Source organism: Uloborus diversus, chromosome 1 (genome assembly GCF_026930045.1).
Source record: "Uloborus diversus isolate 005 chromosome 1, Udiv.v.3.1, whole genome shotgun sequence".
Classification (NCBI taxonomy): Eukaryota; Metazoa; Arthropoda; class Arachnida; order Araneae; family Uloboridae; genus Uloborus; species Uloborus diversus.
In genome coordinates, this window is record NC_072731.1 from 15,605,683 (window position 1) to 15,626,609 (window position 20,927).

The following is a 20,927-nucleotide window of genomic DNA, read 5'->3' on the forward strand; positions in this document are numbered from 1 at the left end:
CTCGGCAGAGATCCAGACAAACTTTGAGCTTTATTATATACTAGTGGTACCAGCACGGCTTTGCCCGTAATAGAAAATTAAAAGGTCTCTTTGGTTTGCCTGTATATTTACAAATAATGCATAGTGAATTTTCTCGCCAATTGTCTTGTGCCCATGTTACGGTTTCACGTTATGATAATATCGTAATTGACTCGTCCTTCTTATGATAATTTTGTTCTTAAAATTGGAATAGAAAAAGAACCACATCGAATTTTTGAAAAATCGCTTTGAGTTGCACACCCCCATGCTACAAACAAACTTTGTGCCAAATTTCATGAAAATCGCTCCAACAGCCTAGGCGCTATGCATGTCACTGAGATCCTGACAGACAGAGAGACTTTCAGCTTTATTACTAGTAAAGAAGAAAATAAATAAATCATCGACTGACGTTTAAAATATCCTTTTTCAAGCCACTATCAGATGTCATTCCATCAGCTGTTCTTAAGGCACTGACTAAGGCTTCGGTAAACGGAGTCAAAACTGGAAATAAAAGGAGTTTTGGGACACCCTGAAAAGTACACAAATATTTACCAACTTTATTCATAGTGAAGAAAACTGCTAAAAATAATCAGTCAGAAAAATAATGTTAAAATAAATACAGACATAAAACAGAAATCATAATTTTAATTCTTTACTTTAAAAACTAACACAAAGCAAATATAAATGCACAACATTGTGCATTCTGATGAGCGTAGCTCATTTCCAATGTACGTAGAAATGCTCCTGTTCTTAAGATAGACGACCCATTTAATTAGATCTGCAGTGGTGTACCTAGCAAGGGTGACATCTGGGGCAGTAATATTTTATTAGAGACTTATTTTGGAAATATGAAAATCCCTTTTTTAGGGAATTTCTCAACTTATGATAAAAATTGAACACAGCTACCCCAAATTAAGAAATTTGGAATTGAACCAATTCTTTATTATTTCACATCATTGGCACTATTATTTAAATTTATACTAGAAGACCTTATTCACACTAATCTTTTCATCTTTTAAAAGTATTTCTGTTAATGTTAAAATACATTAACTTTTAGTTCTTAAGGCCAGTTCTTTCAGCAAATAAGATAGGGAAAAAAAGTTCAATAAAGCATCAAATTTTATCAATATACATATAACACTGTGAGATGCTTTTTCTTTTATTCTATTTATGCACTAAGATTTGTCAGATGCAGAAAATTTAGCGCAAAATACAAAGTTGAACAAAAAAAAAAAATGTGTTTCACAATGCATGGCAAAGAAGCAGAACCAACTCGACTGAAGTTTTGAGACCCCAATAAACTACACCAATGACTTAATCAATGAACTCATAATTTACTTATATTTGTTCTTATGTTAGAATGTTTGACATTAAAGAAATTTCGCAGGTATTTTCAGGAAATAAATAATTTAACAACACAAAGAACATACCTTACTATATTGTGCCATTGCAGCTATCATTTCAGCACATGTAGCAAAAATTTCCACTGCTCTGCCTCTAGTTCTAATTCCATATTTCTGAAAAAGTATTTTAGCATTAAATCAACTAATACTTCACTATACAAGAGCGAAAAGCACTAAAGGATGATCCATTTAAAAAACTTTCAATAAATGTTTTAACCACAATATTACAAAATGATTAAAATTAATAATTTAGAATCAAGTAGAAGATGATCGAAATATAGAACGCAATGGATAAGCAGCAGGGTTAATTGATTTAAAAAAAATAAATCATGGATTTAAAACGATTTGAATCAAGTAATTTTTTTTAAACAAAAACATTAATTAAAATCAGTTGATTTTATTCATTTTATTTTTATAAAATAATTTTGCATTCTTAGAATGAGTTGCTCTAAATTTAACTGCACTGCATTATACTATATTCACTTCAACAGGCAAAACTACATAGATGCATGCCTCTTTCTGTGTGTGTGTTAAGAGATTTTCACTCTTGCAATATTGCTTTAAACCCAAAATTACAGTTCAGAATAAATTAAAATTTGCAGTTTTTCACATTATTTTACAATAAAAACGTACATGATGATGAAAACCTTATTTTTAGGCAAAGCAAAAAACAAAAATCACATCCTATCGAAGTTTTATAATGCATTTATAAATTTAAAAAATATATTGAACAGTTAGAGATCTTATCTTAATTTTAAAAGTAAGCTGAATGGGTTCATCTATTGTATTAAACATATTGTGCTTATAAATGTAAAATAATTAATGTCCTTAAATTTTTGAAGATTTAAAAAATCATTGAAAAAATCTGATTTAAATCAAAACAATCCAATTTAAATTTTAAAATATCTGATGTTTCTGATTTTTTAAAAAATGTATAAAAAAAATGAACCCTGATAAGAAGCCTTTTCCTGCACTTTACAGCTCACAAAAACAAAACTCTCCGCAGTTGAACTGGTAGAAATTAGTTATTTCTTTTTACTCACAACTTCAACAAATAATTGTTGAGAAATAGAATGCAGCATTAAGAATAATAATGCTAACTTAAAAAAAAAAAAAATCTCGTAAATCATTTTCATGCATTATCAACCAAACAATGTTAAACACTGTTATTAAAATTCAGAAAAAATCAACTGTTATTTGATCATTTCAGAGATTTTCTTAAGTATTGTATAAACATGTGGAAGTAAGGAAACATTTTTTTTCCTGTTCAAATTACCAATTAATCAGTTTTCTCTCCTCATTCTTATGAACTGATCCAATACCAGATTTGTTTGTACTTAATGGATGGATGATAAACTATAAACCAAGTTCATGCTAAAAATTTGAAAACGAACATTATTAACATAGGAAGTTTTTTTTAGAGCAATATAATGTTCTTATTAAAAACTAGTGGTACCCGTAAGACTTTGCCCGTAGTAGAAAATTAAAAGGTCATTTGGTTGGTCTGCATATTCACAAATGAAGGATGATGACTTTCTCACCAATTTGCTAAGTTAATTTGCTCACCCATGGCCCGATATGGCAGTTTACTCGTCCACGTTATGGTAATTTGTTCGTCCATGTTATGATAATTTGCTCAGTAAAATGTTCTTAAAATTGGCATAAAAAAGGAAGAAAATCGAATTTTTGAAAAATCGCTTTGAGGTGCACACCTCCATGCTACAAACAAATTTTGTACCAAATTTCATGAAAATCCGACGAATAGTCTAGGCGCTATGCGTATCACAAAGATCCAAACAGAGAGGCTTTCAGCTTTATTACTAGTAAATATAATAATGTTTGATATATTTCTTAGGAATTATATCCACCTCTCTACATGAATTCCTGTAAAACAATCATATTACCGAATTTCACTCATCCATTCTGAAACTGAACTTTGATGAATTTTGGTCTAAATTACATTCTTGGGCTTGAAGTTCTAAATGAGTTTCCCTTTTACCAGAAGCTTTGCTAATGCATTAAACACTAGCAAAGGGTCAGTAAAAGTCAGTCTAAGTAAGCAAAAAGACATGTTGTAATCTTTGCCAACTAAATGTCAATTTATAGAAATAAATCACATCCATAGCTGCCAACATGCCAACTTAAACTAGTATGTTGTGGCCATCACGAAACTTTCTTCTATATCTTTCTTATAATTCTGATCCCTCCCCATGCTTAACGAGGAAGCAATATTCCCAACAAAAACAAAATTACACATGCAAAAACTTGACGACCATCCCAATGTCTGAATTATTACAAAAGCAAAGCAAAGATCGAAAATTGAAAGTTATTTTAAAAGCCTTGCTTGAATTAATTACAAATATTTTATTTGTTAACAAACATAAGATGGCAACAGTTAAAAATTTTAAATCATTGAGATAATATTTCCGGTCATTTCCATACAATTAAAATCACGAGAAATACGCAGATGCCAATCTATTATGATTTATCTTTCTTATTGTTGCATTAATAAAGCTATTTTTATTCGCAAAAAAAAAAAAAAAAAAAAATCAACACCTCTTGGAGCGATTGGGCTCAAAATTGAACCAAAGTCTGTTTACATATGGATTCACATATATTCCAAATTTCAACCAGAACGTAGCATTACTTCTTGAGATAGGGCACTCACAATGGAAAAAAAGAACGGGCTATTGCGCTACCCCCTTTTTAGCTGTTGACACCAAAATAAAATCAGCTCTTATACCCACTAAGGGCTACTTGCCGATAAATTTTTCTTTCATTCCGTTCATTATTTCTTGAGATACAGCAGTCACAATTGACGACAAAAAACGTTCTATAACTCAACCTCCGTTTGAGTTATTGACACCAAAATTGAATCAGCACCTGTTCTTATTAATGGCAACATATGGACCAAATTTTGTTTGATTCCGCCAGTTACTTCCTGAGGAATAGCAAGCCCGCGTAACTCAAAAAACGTCCCCCCTTGGAGGAATTTGCGCCAAAAACCAATGGGCACAAGTTCACATAAGGGCACATATGTGTACCAAATTTCGTTCGATTTCCTGCGGTAGTTTTTGTTGTAGAGCGGCCACAAAAAACTGGTCACACACAGACGTGACACACAACACACATACACACACACACACACACACACACAGACAGACAGACATTTTCCAAAAATAGTCGAAATGGACTCAGTACACCTCAAAACGTTCGAATCCGTCAAAATTCGAAATTCAAAAATTTGCACGAATCCAATACTTTCTTCTATATATTAGATATAGAAGAAAGTAAAAATCTTACAATGTATGCAGTGGCTATATTTCTACGTTTTTTTTTTTTGACCATTACAAAGAAAAGTATTATAATATTTCCAAATCCTTATCTTTACTTGATCTGTGCTTTTATAATCAAAATAAATAAATAAATAAATAAAATAAATAAATAAATAATAAAAAAAAATTAATTAAATAAATAATAATTTAAAAATACGTAAATAAATAAACTTTTATTTCTTTGAACTTAAATTTTGAAAAGTTGCTGAATTCGCAGCTTTCAAAAATTATCAATCCAAAACTTCAAAACAATAGTTTTTCTGTAAATTCTTACAGATTAAAATGTTCTCCATGCTGTTATTTAATAAAGAAGTGTGCAGTTCTCGTACTAATCTGCCATAAGACCGTACAATCGTACAAAACATCAGAAAATCTTACAATGTACGGCTAAATCGTACAAGTAGGCAGCTATGCACATCTTTTCAATATAATTTACATACATAAAACTTAATGTATTCCAGAATATAATATATGAAATTACAACAGCAGAGAATTATTTTGACACCAAACAATATACTTGATCTTGTAGAAAAATTTTCAACATTTCAGGAAGAATGACAGGTGCAAACTGAGGCATCTGTGCATCTGAAACATCATGAGATATCTCTGAAAAACAAAATTGAGAACTAATCAGACTAAGGTTCTGATTAATGCAACAAAAACATTTAACTACATAAATGATCATTTAGCAAGCACAAATACACATGGACATCAATATTAATTCATTAGTCCAGTAAATAATAATCTAATATTAATTCCTCTAGATCCATAACACAAAATAAAGCCCTTCCAAGCAGCTTCTCTAAATTATCTAGGATTTTATAACTCAAAATTTACTACTCTTGTTGTAAACATACCACGCACATCTCTACATAGTATAAAAAGATGTCTCCAAAAAGCATTACCTTTGTGTGAACACGAAAACTCGAGAACTACCCGATAGGGGTGGACGATGTAAGAATTTCTATATCGTTATGCATCGCAACCTTACATCACGATGTAACTCTAGAATTTTTTTTTAAAGTTTTACTTAAACTTGTTTGTTTTAATTTTACAAAACATGCACAAGATTTAAAAACATTATATCTCATGGAAAATATTGTAAATAGATTCTGGTACCAGCAAGAAATAATAATAATAATAATAAAGCTTTATAAGTCCAAGAAAGCAGTAAATATGTGTTTTGAGATTACAATGAGCCTATCTTTTCAATGTAAAAAGAGGTGAGTTTATGGAAGCAAAGCCATGCATTTCATCCACAATGCTCACATCTTGCATTTAAAAAGCCAAAAATACATATCTGCAATTTTTGTTGCTATTTTGCGTTTTGAACTTTTTTTTTGAGCGCTTTTTTTTTGCTGAGGGATAAAACCCTTAGCTTTATTTATCAGAATATTTTCTGGTAAGAGCTATAAAAAATTTAACATTTTTTTCGCATATTTTGTAATGAGTGAAGGCCTTTGTTTGCTCATGATACTTCCACCAACATTTGCTTAAAAAAGTTTTCTATAATTAATTCTTCATACCATCACTGATAAGCTGGATTGGCTTGACACTGCTAATTCAACATCGATATGAAAAAAATAAAGATTAAAACAGCAACGATCATAGACTGGTGTCCGTACGTTGTTGCTTGAATTTGTAGTCGTTGCAGTGTCGATGCATTGGTTTAGAAAAAAAAATCTAAACCGGTTTGATGATGCAGGATCTACAATGTTTTTTTTTGCATATATCGATGCATCACCAAGCCCTCCTACCCGCCCCATCTCACTGAAAATTTCAGTTTATTTCTCTTAGCAATGGAAAGGTTTAGAGACCAGTTCAAAAAAATTTTCATAAGAAGTTTTTTTCATTCCAAATGAAAAACAAATTTCACATAAATTCATGAATATGGAAGTGAAAAATTACTTGCACATATTAATATGATATATCAATGGAAAGAGTAGATTTTTCTCCATCAGATGGAGCGTGTTCCAATTCTCTGACTTAATTGAATCGATTATTTCAGAAAGGGCATAAGTCACATTTTTTTTCAAAATTGAGTTAGCTGTGGTTTTCCCATATTTGTATGTAGAGACATCGATTAGTGTAGCAGGGAAGGGAAGTCAATCCTTGTACAACAAAGCTTTATTTAGATGTCACATTTTTTGTTTAGTGTAGAAATATTAAGACACAATTATAAGATCATAGAAGAACTAGATTTTTTTTTTTGCGTAATGAAGTAAAAACAAGTAACTCCTTTGATCTAGCATAATTTGAATAATAGTAGGTTCGTCAGTTCGGGTTTTTTTTTTTTTTTTTGGGGGGGGGGTCGAAATCACAGAATCAGAATGAAATTTGCTAATTTTTCAGGGGTTTTATAACATTACTCTAGGAACTGTGAAAAAACTGTATGCTTTCAGTGAGATATACGCTGGTTAAAATAAGAACAACACTGCAGAAGACTAGACTCTAGCAATAACACTGAAGAAATTTAATGAGATTGCTGATGACTTTCCTCTGAGAGGACATTCGTTTGTCCTTTGCGACCGGTATTTTAGGACAGTAAAACAAATGTTAAACAAATATGACAGATTGTTACCATGTGAAATCCAATCTCTTATAAATGAAATTCTGAAATTACATAAAGGTTCACTGTCACATCTGTTGAAAACAATGAAATCTGTAACTGCTAAAACAGGTCCCCTTTATTTTTTAAGAGGACTTATCTCCCAAATTGAGATTTTCGAAACAGATTTTACGGGTCGACAAATGTTTTCAATTATCAACATTCATGATGTTTATGTATTCGATAGAACATCAAAGGAATGGTTTCAGGCTAGCTTTTCTACAGAAGGTTATTATATCGAATTACCCATAATTTGCTTTCAATAGGACAAGGACGCATAAATCTGTTAGTTTCATCACTGAGAGCAGTTTTCATGGTCATCTCTTTGATTCAACAGAATATACTGTCAATCTGTTCTCGCACTTATATTTTAGAACCCTTTTTCTTACTATCGTTTAATTATGACGGGAGTAAACGATACAACATTTTTGTATTCTATCTTTTTGATTAATTTTTTCTTCATAACTGAAATCCAAATAATAAAAATTTAATTTTTTTACTATTATTTTTACCAGTAAATTCGTTATAATATAAATGACACACAAGTCAGAAAATACTGTAATTTAATAAAAAATATTAAATGTTAATACTCATTATGGCATAAATAATGCTGCAGTTAACTTCATGTTTTCCTATTGAATTAAATGTAAAAACCTAGTTTAAAAACAGTTAGTAAATAACACCATAAGTAACTTTCTAAAGCAAATTTAAAACTATTTTTACCTTTCAAAACTCTCATAGCACCATGAACAGCAAAACTATTTTCACTAACCAAACTCTCAACCAGTATATTGAAAAGTTCTGGCCATTCTTCAGGCCAATCCCATTGAGCAATAGCAGAAATTGCATAAGCAACACTGGATCTCAGTTTACTAATTGATTCATGCAATCCCATAGGTAGCATCTTTCTAACAGCAGTTTTAGCCTACAATAAAAGATTTTATTTTTAAATAATTTATTCAAAATGTTTTCAAAATTTTCACAGGGGTGGCATGTGTTAGTTATATTATTGTTTATGCAAATTTCTTTCTTATTGTTTGGCAACACTAAGTACTTTTTAAAAGTTTTACAATGGCAATCATCTAGTAAGTTGGAATAAAGTTCCACTAATAATATATTTATAATTTAGTTTACTCTGCTAAGTAGATACACAATCTTAATATGATTTTAAAAACATTAGGTTATTGGAAATTTATCAGGTTATGGGCCCAGCAAGCTCATTGCATTTTTAAAAGATTAAAAGCAAAGATTAAGTTGAATCCGAGAAATAGTTCAAAGATGGATTTATAAAGAACTGTTAAGCAGTTATGTGGAGAAGCAGTTTTCCAATGTGGAAACGGAAGGTAAGAGACATATTAGATTATCATGAAGAGGCATTCAACATAAATTATGGTTAAGTTAAAGAAACCAGAAGAATTACCTAGAGTACAACAGATGTCAAAAAGTATGAAAGATGCTCCAATATATAACGAAAAGCCAAAATTTATGCCAAAAGTATAATCGCAAGTACAGTAACAGATTCTGTTTATCAAAAGATTACAGACAAAGAAACAGCTTTTTGAAGCATTAATCTTGTTTGAGCAACATCAAAAGATCAACTGCTCAAGATCTGCAATGATTTTTTTGTTTGGTTGGACTTTTGTTGATGACATTTCAACACATGTTGCAAAACTAAGCAGTTTGTCGAATGAGCTGAATAACAGGCTCATAGCCAAAGGGGAAAATAAACTCCCGGAAATGTTGCTGGTATGCAAAATTCTACATATTTTTCCAAGGTACTTCAAAATGTTCAAATCAAGTTGGATGCTTCTTGCAAAAGATGAACAAAAGCCTTTTGAAGATCTGGCGGCTCAGATAAGTATGTTTGAGCGAAATTTCGCCCCCAACAATGAAAGAAGTGAAAAAGCTGCAGAAGCTGTTGTTGTCGCGAAGTCTAAAACTGCAATTGTATCACAGTAGATGGGAGCATCTAGACAAGCATCACGTAAGGAATATGCTCAAAAATGAATTTGATCGCAAAGTGAATATTGATAACTAGTGGCACCCGCACGGCTTCGCCCGTAATAGAAAAATTAAAGGTCTTTTGGTTCGCTTGTATATTTACAAATAATGTATGGTGAATTTTCTCGCCAATTGGCTTGTACCGACGTTACAGTTCCACGTTATGATAATTTCGTATCTCGCCAATCGACTTGTGCCCATGTTACGGTTCCACGTTATGATAATTTCGTAACTTATGATAGTTTTTTTCTTAAAATTGGAATAAAAAAAGAACCACATCGAATTTTCGAAAAATCGCTTTGAGGTGCACACTCCCATGCTACATACTAACTTTGTGCCAAATTTCATGAAAATCGGCCGAACGGTTTAGGCGCTATGCTCGTCACAGACATCCTACAGACATCCAGACATCCTCCGGACAGAGAGACTTTCAGCTTTATTATTAGTAACTAGTGATACCCGCACGGCTTCGCCCGCAATAGAAAAATCAAAAGGTCTTTTGGTTCTCCTGTATATTTACAAATAATGTATAGTGAATTTTCTCGCCAGTTGGCTTGTACCGACATTACGGTTCCACGTTATGATAATTTCGTATCTCGCCAATTGGATTGTGCCCATGTTACGATTCCACGTTATGATAATTTCGTAATTTATGATAGTTTTTTTTTTCTTAAAGTTTGAATAAAAAAAGAACCACATCGAATTTTCGAAAAATCGCTTCGAGGTGCACACCCCCATGCTACATACTAACTTTGTGCCAAATTTCATGAAAATCGGCCCAACGGTTTAGGCGCTATGCGTGTCACAGACATCCTCCGGACATCCTACAGACATCCTACAGACATCCTCCGGACAGAGAGACTTTCTGCTTTATTATTAGTAAAGAAGTTTGAATAAAAAAAGAACCACATCGAATTTTCGAAAAATCGCTTCGAGGTGCACACCCCCATGCTACATACTAACTTTGTGCCAAATTTCATGAAAATCGGCCCAACGGTTTAGGCGCTATGCGTGTCACAGACATCCTCCGGACATCCTACAGACATCCTACAGACATCCTACAGACATCCTCCGGACAGAGAGACTTTCTGCTTTATTATTAGTAAAGAAGAGTCATGCAAGCCTTGCATATACAGTAAAGTACATCGTTCAAAGTTCGGCACTAAACCCAAAGCTAGCAGAGTTGGAGAACTCATGTCGACTGATGTTTGTGGACCATTCGAAGAGACATACAAAAAGTATAAGTATTTTATTGTGTTCGAAGATCATTATTCTAAGTACCGATATGGTTTCTTTCTGAAACATAAACCAGATGTTGCATTTTCTCTAAAATCTTTCATAGCTCATGCAGAAAATTTGGGACATTCAATTAGAGAAATCCTTAGTGACAATGGTGGTGAGTTCAACAACCTAGAAGTTCTAGAATTTTTCCAGATAAAAGGAATTACTCAGACTCGCACAGCACCATACACCCCAGAACAAAATGGAACAAGCGAAAGAGAAAACAGAACAATCGTAGAAATGGCCAGAACGCTAAAGTATTCCAGCAGAGAAATCGAATTTCCAGCATTTTTATGGGCAGAGTTTGTAAATACAGCTGTATATACTTCAAACAGAACTGGAACTTCATTGATGGAAAACATTAGTCCACATGAAATATGGTTTGGAAAAAGACCAAGGATAAAACACATGTGTATAATTGGCTCACTTTGTCGTGCTCATGTGGCGGTACAGAAAAGAAAGAAAATGGATCGGAAAACATTTAAAGGTTTTCTCACTGGTTATAATGTGGATGAACGCTATAGAATTTGGATAGCAGACAGAAAAGTAATCCTGTCAAGAGATGTGATTTTTCACGAGAAAATGAAAGTGAAAAACATATTACAGTTCTACAGGAAAATTCAGATTCAATGAATCATCCACCAGAACAGGAAACATGTGAAGAGGAAGAAGAATACAGCGAGGAAAGTGTTTACATGTCCGATACTGAAGCTGAAAGTACAGATGAAGAGGATGAACTTAAATCTTCAAAGAGTAGGAACCTTAAAGATCGTTCTCAGATTTAAAGAAAAAAAAACAAGCGATTTAAAGAATACATCATGGAAATTGAATCTACGAAGAAATCTACTAATCATCTACGAAGAAAAATATCCAGAAACATATCGAGAAGCTATAGAAAGTTTGAAAATGAAAAACTGGAAAAAGGCCATGGACAGTGAAATGATTTCTCTGGCAGTGATGTAACCTACCTCAAGGAGTCAAGCCAATACTATGCAAGTGGGTTTACAGAATAAAAAGAAATCCAAATGGTAGCATTGAAGAATGAAGAATACAAAGCAAGGTTGGTAATAAAAGGCTAAGCTCAAGGAAAAGAATTCACTTTCAAGATACCTTCAGTCCAGTTGCAAGAACAAGCACCATAAGAACTTAGTATCGTAGCAAGTTGTGAAAATATGAATTTAGTAGAATTTGATGTCTCAACAGCTTTTTTGTATGGCAAGTTAGAGGAAGATATTTTCATGTGTCAACCTGAAGGCTATGAAGCTGGTTCTGACAGAGTATGCCACAAGGAGAATATTTGCATAAAATTGGTTTTGTAAGAAGTGAAGCAGATCCATGCTTGTTTATTAGAAGTAACAGAGCATTACTTTTGTTAGTTCTTCATGTTGATAATGGTTTGTTGCGTCAACAAGTGAAGAACACTGAGAAAATTTTCTTGGAGATCTGAAGATAGAATTTAAAATTACATCTAAACCAGCTGAATATTAATTAGGATTTGAGATTCATCGTCAAGAAGATGATTCTATTACACTATCTCAAACAGCCTGCACAAAGAAAGTTCTACAAAGATTCGGTATGAGTGAATGCAACCTTGTGTCTACACCTATTATCAAAGAGAGTATTCAATCAGGGAAAGTAGTGAGTACTGAGACAACATTTCCCTATAGACAAGCCATAGAAGCACTAATGTATATCATGACAGGAATTCGACCTGACATATCTTATGCTGTAGGTGTAGCTGCTAGAGCTTTAGAAAGACCAAATAAAGAAGATTGGCAAAGAGTCAAAAGAATATTCAGATACTTGAGAGGAACATTTGATAAAGGAAGAGTTTACAAATCAGGATACAAGAAAAGTACTCTAGAAAGCTATAGTGATGCTGACCATGGAGAAGACACCACAACAGGGTGTTCAACCACAGGTATTGTTAGCATTTATGCTGGTAGAGCAATATCATGGTGCAGTCAAAGGCAATCAATCTACTGTAGCAATTTCCACTACAGAAGCAGAGATAGTTGCTAGAGAATTAGTTTGGCTAAGAGACTGATCAAGGAAATAACAAATTTGAAGCAGGTACCAGAACTTAAAGAAGAAAACGGGGCAGCAGTTAAATTATTATAGAATCTGGGAGAATACCATAAGAGAACAAAGCACATTCGGATTAGACACTTCTTTGTGAGAGAAATGGTAACGAGTAAAGAAACGACTGTAAAGCGAGTGTCTACTGAGCTACAGTTAGCTGACCTTTTCACTAAGCCACTTTACATCCCTAGGATTCTAAATCTGAGTAACAAAATAGGACTGATTTAGAATTAAAAACTGCTAAATTAAATTCAGGAACACTAAACAATAACAAGGGAAAGTGTTAAAGTTATATTATTGTTTATATATATTTCTTTATTATTGTTTGGCAACACTAAATACTTTTAAAAAGTTTTACAATGGCAATTATCTAGTAAGTTGGAATTAAGTTTACCTAATAATATCTTTGTCTCTTCATATTTATTAGTTTGCAGTTTACTCTGCTAAGTAGATACATAACTTTAATAAGTTATTTAAAGTCATTAGGTTAAGTAAAATTTATCAGCATGAAGACCAATCAAACATATCCATGGAATCTCATAACAAAAATAATTCAAGTTTCAACTGAAATGGGATTACAATAAATCTTACTTCGGGAGTGGTCTCGGGAGGCCTGAACTTTTCAGAATTGCTGGACCAATGAGCTTCCACATATTGCTTTAATAATACAGATGCAAGTTGTCGAATAGCAAGTGGGGCTTGTGAATCAAGCATCAGCTCTGTTAAATGTATGGAAAATTCTAAAATACACAAAATTGAGAAAAATTAGTTTTATTGCAAAATTTAAGAAAAAAAGCTTCTTTCAAATTATATTAGGCCTTTTGAATGATTAACTGATATTTTTTTCTATGGAAATTGCAATTGATATCTAACAGAGTTTTCCACAGCATTACAAATGCTTAATTAAACCAGGGATTGAGCTGAGGTTAAAAGCAGTTTATCATAAAAGCTAAAATTTGGAAAAAAGTTTTAGCAAAGCAAAATACTGAAATGTTACATTCACATATCTTTCTAAATGCCTTAGTGTGTTTCATCTCCAGTTGAAAACTAAATTAAAATTTCAGCCATGACATCTTCAAAAAGATAAATACTGTAACCATTTGCTAGCAGTTTCTTTCCTTTTTTCAATTAATTTGTTTTTCATTGGAGCAAAAAAAACAGAACTGTCTTGCTTTTTTTCCGTAATTGAGATAGTATTTTCTCATTTTGCAAAAATTGCGACCGTGGTGGAAACCCTGAATTAAACAGAAATTACATGTTTCTCAACTTTTTTTTTTTGTATTCAGTCTGGAATAGTCGATAATCAAGCTAGAGCGTCACTACCTAGAGGAAAATCTCTTTAATGGTTACCTTAAATGAGAGATGACGTACTAGAAAACGGCAGAGTCAAATCCTTATTTGGCTGAATAGCACTCTCAGCACTCGCCAACCCAAGTGCCAATCTCAAATTAAGTTTTGAATTCTTTGCCTTTTTTTCCACAAATGTTACTGTACAGCAGAGTTCATTCTGGATTTAGCAAAACTCCTTTTTATAGTTAAACTAATTATGCAAATATAGAAGCATTTTAGTAATATTACACTGTAATGAAGAATCAAAGAAATGAAAACCTTTGAACTTAATAATCTATAATGGATATAATTTACAACATAAAAACAGGTAAGGATTTTTTTTTTCAAGCCATCAATGGCTTGTTCTTTCTCGCAAATTGCACTTTTGCAATGAAAGAAATATTTACAGAACTTTAACAATTTAGATATTTTTTTTAGATTTTGCATAAAAGAAATTCTGATTACTAAATTTTTTGTCATCCTTTCAATAATTTTAATAGAATGCAGCTACTAACTTCACAAAATTTTTAAATAAAGCTAGAAACTCGTTTTAATTGATTGTGAAAGATTAAACTATGTCGCCAAGGAAAGTAAACAAGAAAATATTTCACTCACAACTGAGTTTTTTTAATATTACCTTATGTTTTGCAAAATATTCATTTGATTACTTTGTGTTGCAGATAGTGACACATGATTTACATCATTCAAATGTATATTTTTATATTTATGCAGCACACTTTTCATATTCAAGTACAGTTTTTTAGAATATTTTATTATGATAACCATTGAGTTACTAAGTATGAATTGTTCTACAATAGTGGATGGGAAAATTTAAAGTATGTCGCTCGTGTTTAAATATGAGTCTGTGATTATTAAAACTTTTCATTTATGTTTACTTCGTTATGATATTGAAAATTAGACTTTTTTTTAAAAATCTAATAAGACTCCTTAAAAATCATACGGATATGATACAATGTATTGAAAATTTTGGTTACTGTAATTTTGTTATTCCTTATATTCTTTCTTATATATTTACTCAATTTAAAGAAAAAAAGAACATTAACTTAGAAAATAAACTTTTGATTTCTCCTTTGATCAATGTCAATGTTTGGTGTACTACTATTGTGAAAGCTACTGTTAATGTGATTTTATACTTTTTTGTTTGTTTGGCGAAAAATTTATTATTGCCATAGAAAAAACATCCGTTTTACTCACAAAAGGGCTGGGTTCCGGTAACGTGGTCGCTTGGCGCATTAGGCGCTGAGCAGTTCAGTCTAGGATTATTGTTTTAAAGCCACCATAAATGTAACTCATTGTTTTGGCGATTTGTTTAGAAAGAAAAGAAACTTTTGATTTGTTTTTATCCCAGTGAAATGTACGACATTTTCTTCTTTTTTTCTGAAGATGATTTTTGAATGTTCCACTGGATGTTTTTTTTTCTCCGCTAGATGGATGGATTATGATAGTGTAGATGTTGGGCGAGTTTGGCGATAAACAATAGAGTTGTGGAACTATTTTTACATTTGAAAGATATTATTTGATGTCTTGTTTTGTTTATTTCGCAAAATATTTTAAATTGCAGTAAACACCATTTCACTCACTAAAGAGAAATTTAAAGCAATTGTGAATCTAATTTAGTGATTTGATGAAAAATTTTAAATTCCAAAGAAAATTTAGTAGGTTTTTTTTTTTGAAAAGGTGTGTATGCATTTTATACAAAGAAAAATGATCATTTCACATCGGAGGGGGAAGAGGCGTCAATTTTTTTTATTCAACAGACTTCCATTAAATTTTTAGCATGGGCATCGCTGTGCGGGTACTGCTAGTATGGAATAAAATATTTTATACAGAATATTTTAAGATGATAAAATCTTCATTATTAGCTGCACCTTTCACACGGTCGGCATAAGTTTTTGAAGTAACATGCTTGCGGCAATCATCACTATCACCATGCTCAACTGAAAAATCGCTATTGCAAATAATACATCTTGCATAACCTGTCTTTTAAGATAAAATAAAGAATTGCCAAGTACTTTTATATTCTTCACAATATTTTTGGCAGTTTTTCAGCTTTTTCGCCGAAGAAACCATAAACTGCAATTCTGCATGAAAACTAAACCAGCAGCACACGCCTAGAAGTTAGATTTCCTGAATTTACCGGTTTAGTTGTTGTGCAGTTCATGATTTTTTTTTTTTTTTTGCATCCTTTGGATTATAAATCAAGAAAAACAGAAAATCTTAATTTTTGGACCCGCTTTTGTAGCATCATAGTTTAAAGCTGTAATTCGTAGAAACTATGGTTTTTTCGTAGCAGTTGGCAGCTCTGTGTGTAATATACAAACAGGGGCAGACTGGCAAGGTCGGACAGTCGGGGATCCCTGACTGAGTCAACTGCTTAAGGGGCCAACTTAAAACAGTTGACCCTTTTTTGTGAAACAGAATTTCTTTAAAAAAATAACTTAATTTCTTGCCCTTCAAATTCAAGTCAAAATTGTGCATAAAGTAAAAATGGGGAAAGTTCTACAGAACTGAGATTGATGCTATGCATCAGTGGAGCCCATCCTTTCTTATTTTTACCTCAGGCCAAACCTCATATTAAAAGGAATATCGTAGGTCAGAATAAATGTAATTTTTTTCCTAAATAGAATGAGAAACCAAAGAAAATAAAAGACAATTATAAACCAAAACTTGCTTCCATTATTACTGCATGCTTATTTTACTGATACAAACTTTGGATATGTTTTTAAGAAACCAATACCTATATGACTACTGGGCTTCACGTTTTGAATCTATTATTCCTATGACCGAATAAAGATGATAGTACGTATGAAATTTTTCAGAATATTTTTTACATTTCATCCTGAATTACGGGTTAACAGGAAAAAGACAACTATAATATTCACTATGTACTCAGCTGGTTGTGACAGATTCAACAAAATGCTGTAAGTTGGCAAGAGATTTCATTAGTCTACTATAAATTATCACTACGAGTACTTTCATCTCAGAATCGCATACAGGGAAGCAAGTCTGGACTAGGATAAACCAAATCTGAAACAGGACAAAATTTCAACTCAAAAGGGAGAGCTCCTAAATCTCCCATCACTTCCCCAAAATCTTTTTGAAGCCTCAATGTGGAAAAATTTTCTAGGAAAGACCTAGAATCCTCCCCTCTATGTCATCAAACATAGCGTAGAAAACGTTTTTAGGTCTTCAGTTTTGAAAAATTTCCTAGGGAGACTACAAATACTTAAGACTGAATACTTTAACGTACACACAGTCGTAACATGCACTATACAGTCAAAAATTGCATTTTTAAATCTTCAATGACAAAAAAGCTCTGGGGACATCCTGAAACTTCTACATCCTCAAAGATAGCATAAATAAGACTTTCAATCTTAAAAAAGCATCCTTGAACCCTTTGGTATCCTAAAAGATTTGAAATTGACTTAAATTCAATTCGAGAAATGTTTTATGCTTAAAGATTCGAGAACGACGAATCTCGCACCCCTTATGTCTCCTATCGTTTCCAAACGAAGCCTAAAGTCATGGATACATAAAACTTTTGTTTTTATCAAATCATATATCATTTAATTTCAAAATTAAAAAATAATAATAAAAGGATCATATTAAAAAGTATATTTAAAATGTTTTTGGTTTTATGATTAAAAAAAGGAAAAAACTAAAAAATGTTGGTATATTTTACTTGGTAGTGCTAAGACAACTTACATTACCAAGATACCCTTGATACTTATTTTAGACATTCTTGCTCTTAAAACAATTTTCAATTCAAATTACTGAAAAGCAACTAAAACTATTCTTAATTCATATTGTGAGGACTCTCCTCTTCTCTATTCGGCGGCGCTAGTGTCGCGCCTTCTCTATATACTTTAACTTCTATGTTGTGCTTCCGGAACGCAGAGCAGCGCCATGTTTAATACTGTAAATACGTGTATATTCGAATAAAGTAAATTAAGTGTTTCTATCACATTTGTGCTATCCAGTAACATTGCCTCTTCAATTATATGACGGTCACCACAGTTAGTTGGCGACGATGGAAGAAAATAAGGAAGAAATGACCAAAGAAAGGTAAAAGTTACAATTCGGCGAAATCGAAAATAGCCGTCAATTCGTTTCAACATTGAAGATTCTCCAGGTACTCTTATTTGTTTTTTCTTTTCAAACTGTGACTTTATTTTCAAAATATGGATGCTGAACAGTTCAATACATTCATGGCTGCATTTACCCAGCAGCAACAGGCAATGTTAGCACAAATCGAAAAGCACTTGTCGAAAGAACATTTGAATGAAACTTCAATAAATTTAGTCAATGTATCTCCATTCGAGAATTTTGATTCCAAACGCGAAAAATTTTCATGCTATTTAGAACGTTTTGATAATTACTGCACTATGAAAGGCGTTACTGACAATGAAAAAATTTCTCAACTTTTATGCGTGTCCATAGGTTTGACACACTACAACAACTTAGCAGCTTTCCTTGGACCGGAAAAGCCTGTCAAGCAGCTAGAATACGAGAATTTAGTCAAAGCATTTAAACAAATGTTGATACCAAAAAGGAATGTTGTTGTTTCGCAGCATTATTTTCTAAATATTTACCGAGAAGATCGTCAATCGATTGCAGAATTTGTCGCCGCTTTACAGCGCGATGTAGCCGACTGTGAATTCTCAGTAAAATGTGAATGTGAAAAATCTGTCCAAATTACAGATGTGTTCCTACGTGCACAATTCATTCGTGGCCTACGTGACGATTGGTTGCGTGAACAAATATTACAGTCGGATAAAACAACCTTCGATGATATTCTGTCAAAAGCAATTGCTCTCGAAGCTTCAAAAATCGAAAGTAAAGAACTTACACAAAAAAATTCTTCACGTCAAACGCCATTTGATACTAATAAAATTTCCAGTTCTTCTACACGTCCACGTCAAAAAAATCATTCCAGTTCTTTATCTAATTATCAAAGGCAAAAACCGGATTATAAAGCTCTAGGCATAGAAAATCTTTGCATAAGATGTGGCAGGAATAACCATAAAGTGAAAGAATGTAAAATCAATAAACAGAAATTGAAATGCGGATCCTGTAAAAAAATAGGACACGTCAGCAAAGTCTGTATTACAACTCTACTAAAGATGCCACGCCAGCCAGGTAATTCCAGTTCCATGAATTCTCTTCACACTGTTACGCCTGAAGCATACAATCAAGAAATGACATACGGGATTAATTCTATAGACTGCTCTTCTACACAATTTAAAGTCACTGACTTATTTGAAGTTTTTCAGGATACTGACAAGTACATAGTTCCTGTTCATCTCAACGGGAAGTTACAAAATTTTGAAGTCGATTCCGAAGCCAAATTTTTACTATTGTCAGAGACTGATTTCAATCGCCTAAATTTAAATTTACCCTTAGAAAATTCTAATATTGCATTTCGCACATATTCTGGGGATATCATTCAATCTAAAGGAAAAGTACATGTTAATGTTGCATTCCAAGGCAAGAAAATTTTTGGAGAACTTCACATCGTTCCAGCAGGATGTGCGGCTCTTTTTGGTCGTCAGTGGATTCGAGGATTAGGAATTGATCTTCAACAAATAGACGCAGATACATCGAATACTTCAGTTCAACGATCACCTGTTCACCAGGTTAATCCTATCAATGCACTCATGGATAAATTTTCACCACTTTTCGAAGAACGAGTCGGATGTGTTCCCAATTTCAAAGTTTCACTTCAACTTCGAGATGGAGTAAAACCCGTTTTTACAAGGGAACGCGACGTTCCTTATGCTCTCCGGGAACGTGTCAACAAGGAGTTGGACTCTCTGGAAGCAGACGGAGTAATATCCTTAGTTCCTGCAAGTGACTGGGGGTCGCCATTGGTAGTAATTCCCAAACCAAATGGTGGTGTCCGGTTATGTGTCGATTACAAATGTGGTGTAAATGAACGTCTAATTCAATCAAATCACCCAGTAAGAAGAATAGACGATGTATTTCATCGCCTCCGTAATTCCAGATATTTTTGTAAATTAGACTTTTTCAAAGCTTACCTTCATCTAAGTGTTGACGAGGACAGCAGCATGATCCAAACCATTTCAACACATCGTGGTACCTATCGCATGCATAGGCTTAGTTTCGGAATCAAGACGGCTCCATCCGAATTCAATCACATTCTTTCTCAAATTCTTAAAGGTCTACCGAAAACAGAATCATATTTCGACGATATCATTGTACACGGAGAAACACTAGAAGAATGTACGAAGAATTTAGAATTTTGTTTACAAAGATTGTATGATTATGACCTACACCTAAACAAACAAAAATGTTCATTTTTTCAAGAGAAAATCGAATATCTCGGACATGTTATTGAATACAACAAGATAAGCAAATCTCCAGAGAAGGTCCGTGCTGTTCAAGAAATGCCAAGGCCATCAAATGCTGATGAAATCAGACGATTTTTGGGACTTGTAACTTATTATTCCCGTTTCATTCCAGACTTTTCAACTATTTTATATCCACTTCGATGTCTACTTAGGAAAAATGCACCTTGGTTTTGGAGCGCCAGTTGTGAATCAGCATTTATAAAACTGAAATGTGAACTTTGCAGTGATTGGGTACTAATTCCATTTGATCCCAGTTTACCAGTTATCCTGACTACTGATGCAAGCCCTACTGGAATTGCTGCAGTACTGAGTCACTCTACAGAAGGCGTCGAACGACCTATTGCCTATGCTTCTCGTGCACTCACCAGTTCTGAACAAAATTACAGCCAGTTAGATCGAGAGGCCTTAGCTATCATTTTCGGTGTGACGCAGTTCTTCAACTACGTATTTGGCAAACCTTTCAAGCTGGTTACCGACA

The 20,927-nt window shown here is 32.9% G+C and overlaps 1 protein-coding gene across 1 annotated transcript in view; it reads right to left on the bottom strand.

The window, feature by feature from the left end:
- LOC129234447 (importin-9-like) overlaps positions 1–20,927 on the bottom strand; it is a 79,095-nt gene that overhangs the window by 52,357 nt on the left and 5,811 nt on the right. The window contains 5 exon segments of the mRNA XM_054868450.1: positions 428–547; positions 1,449–1,535; positions 5,274–5,362; positions 8,088–8,289; positions 13,320–13,468. Coding sequence (XP_054724425.1) covers positions 428–547; positions 1,449–1,535; positions 5,274–5,362; positions 8,088–8,289; positions 13,320–13,468 — 647 coding nt within the window.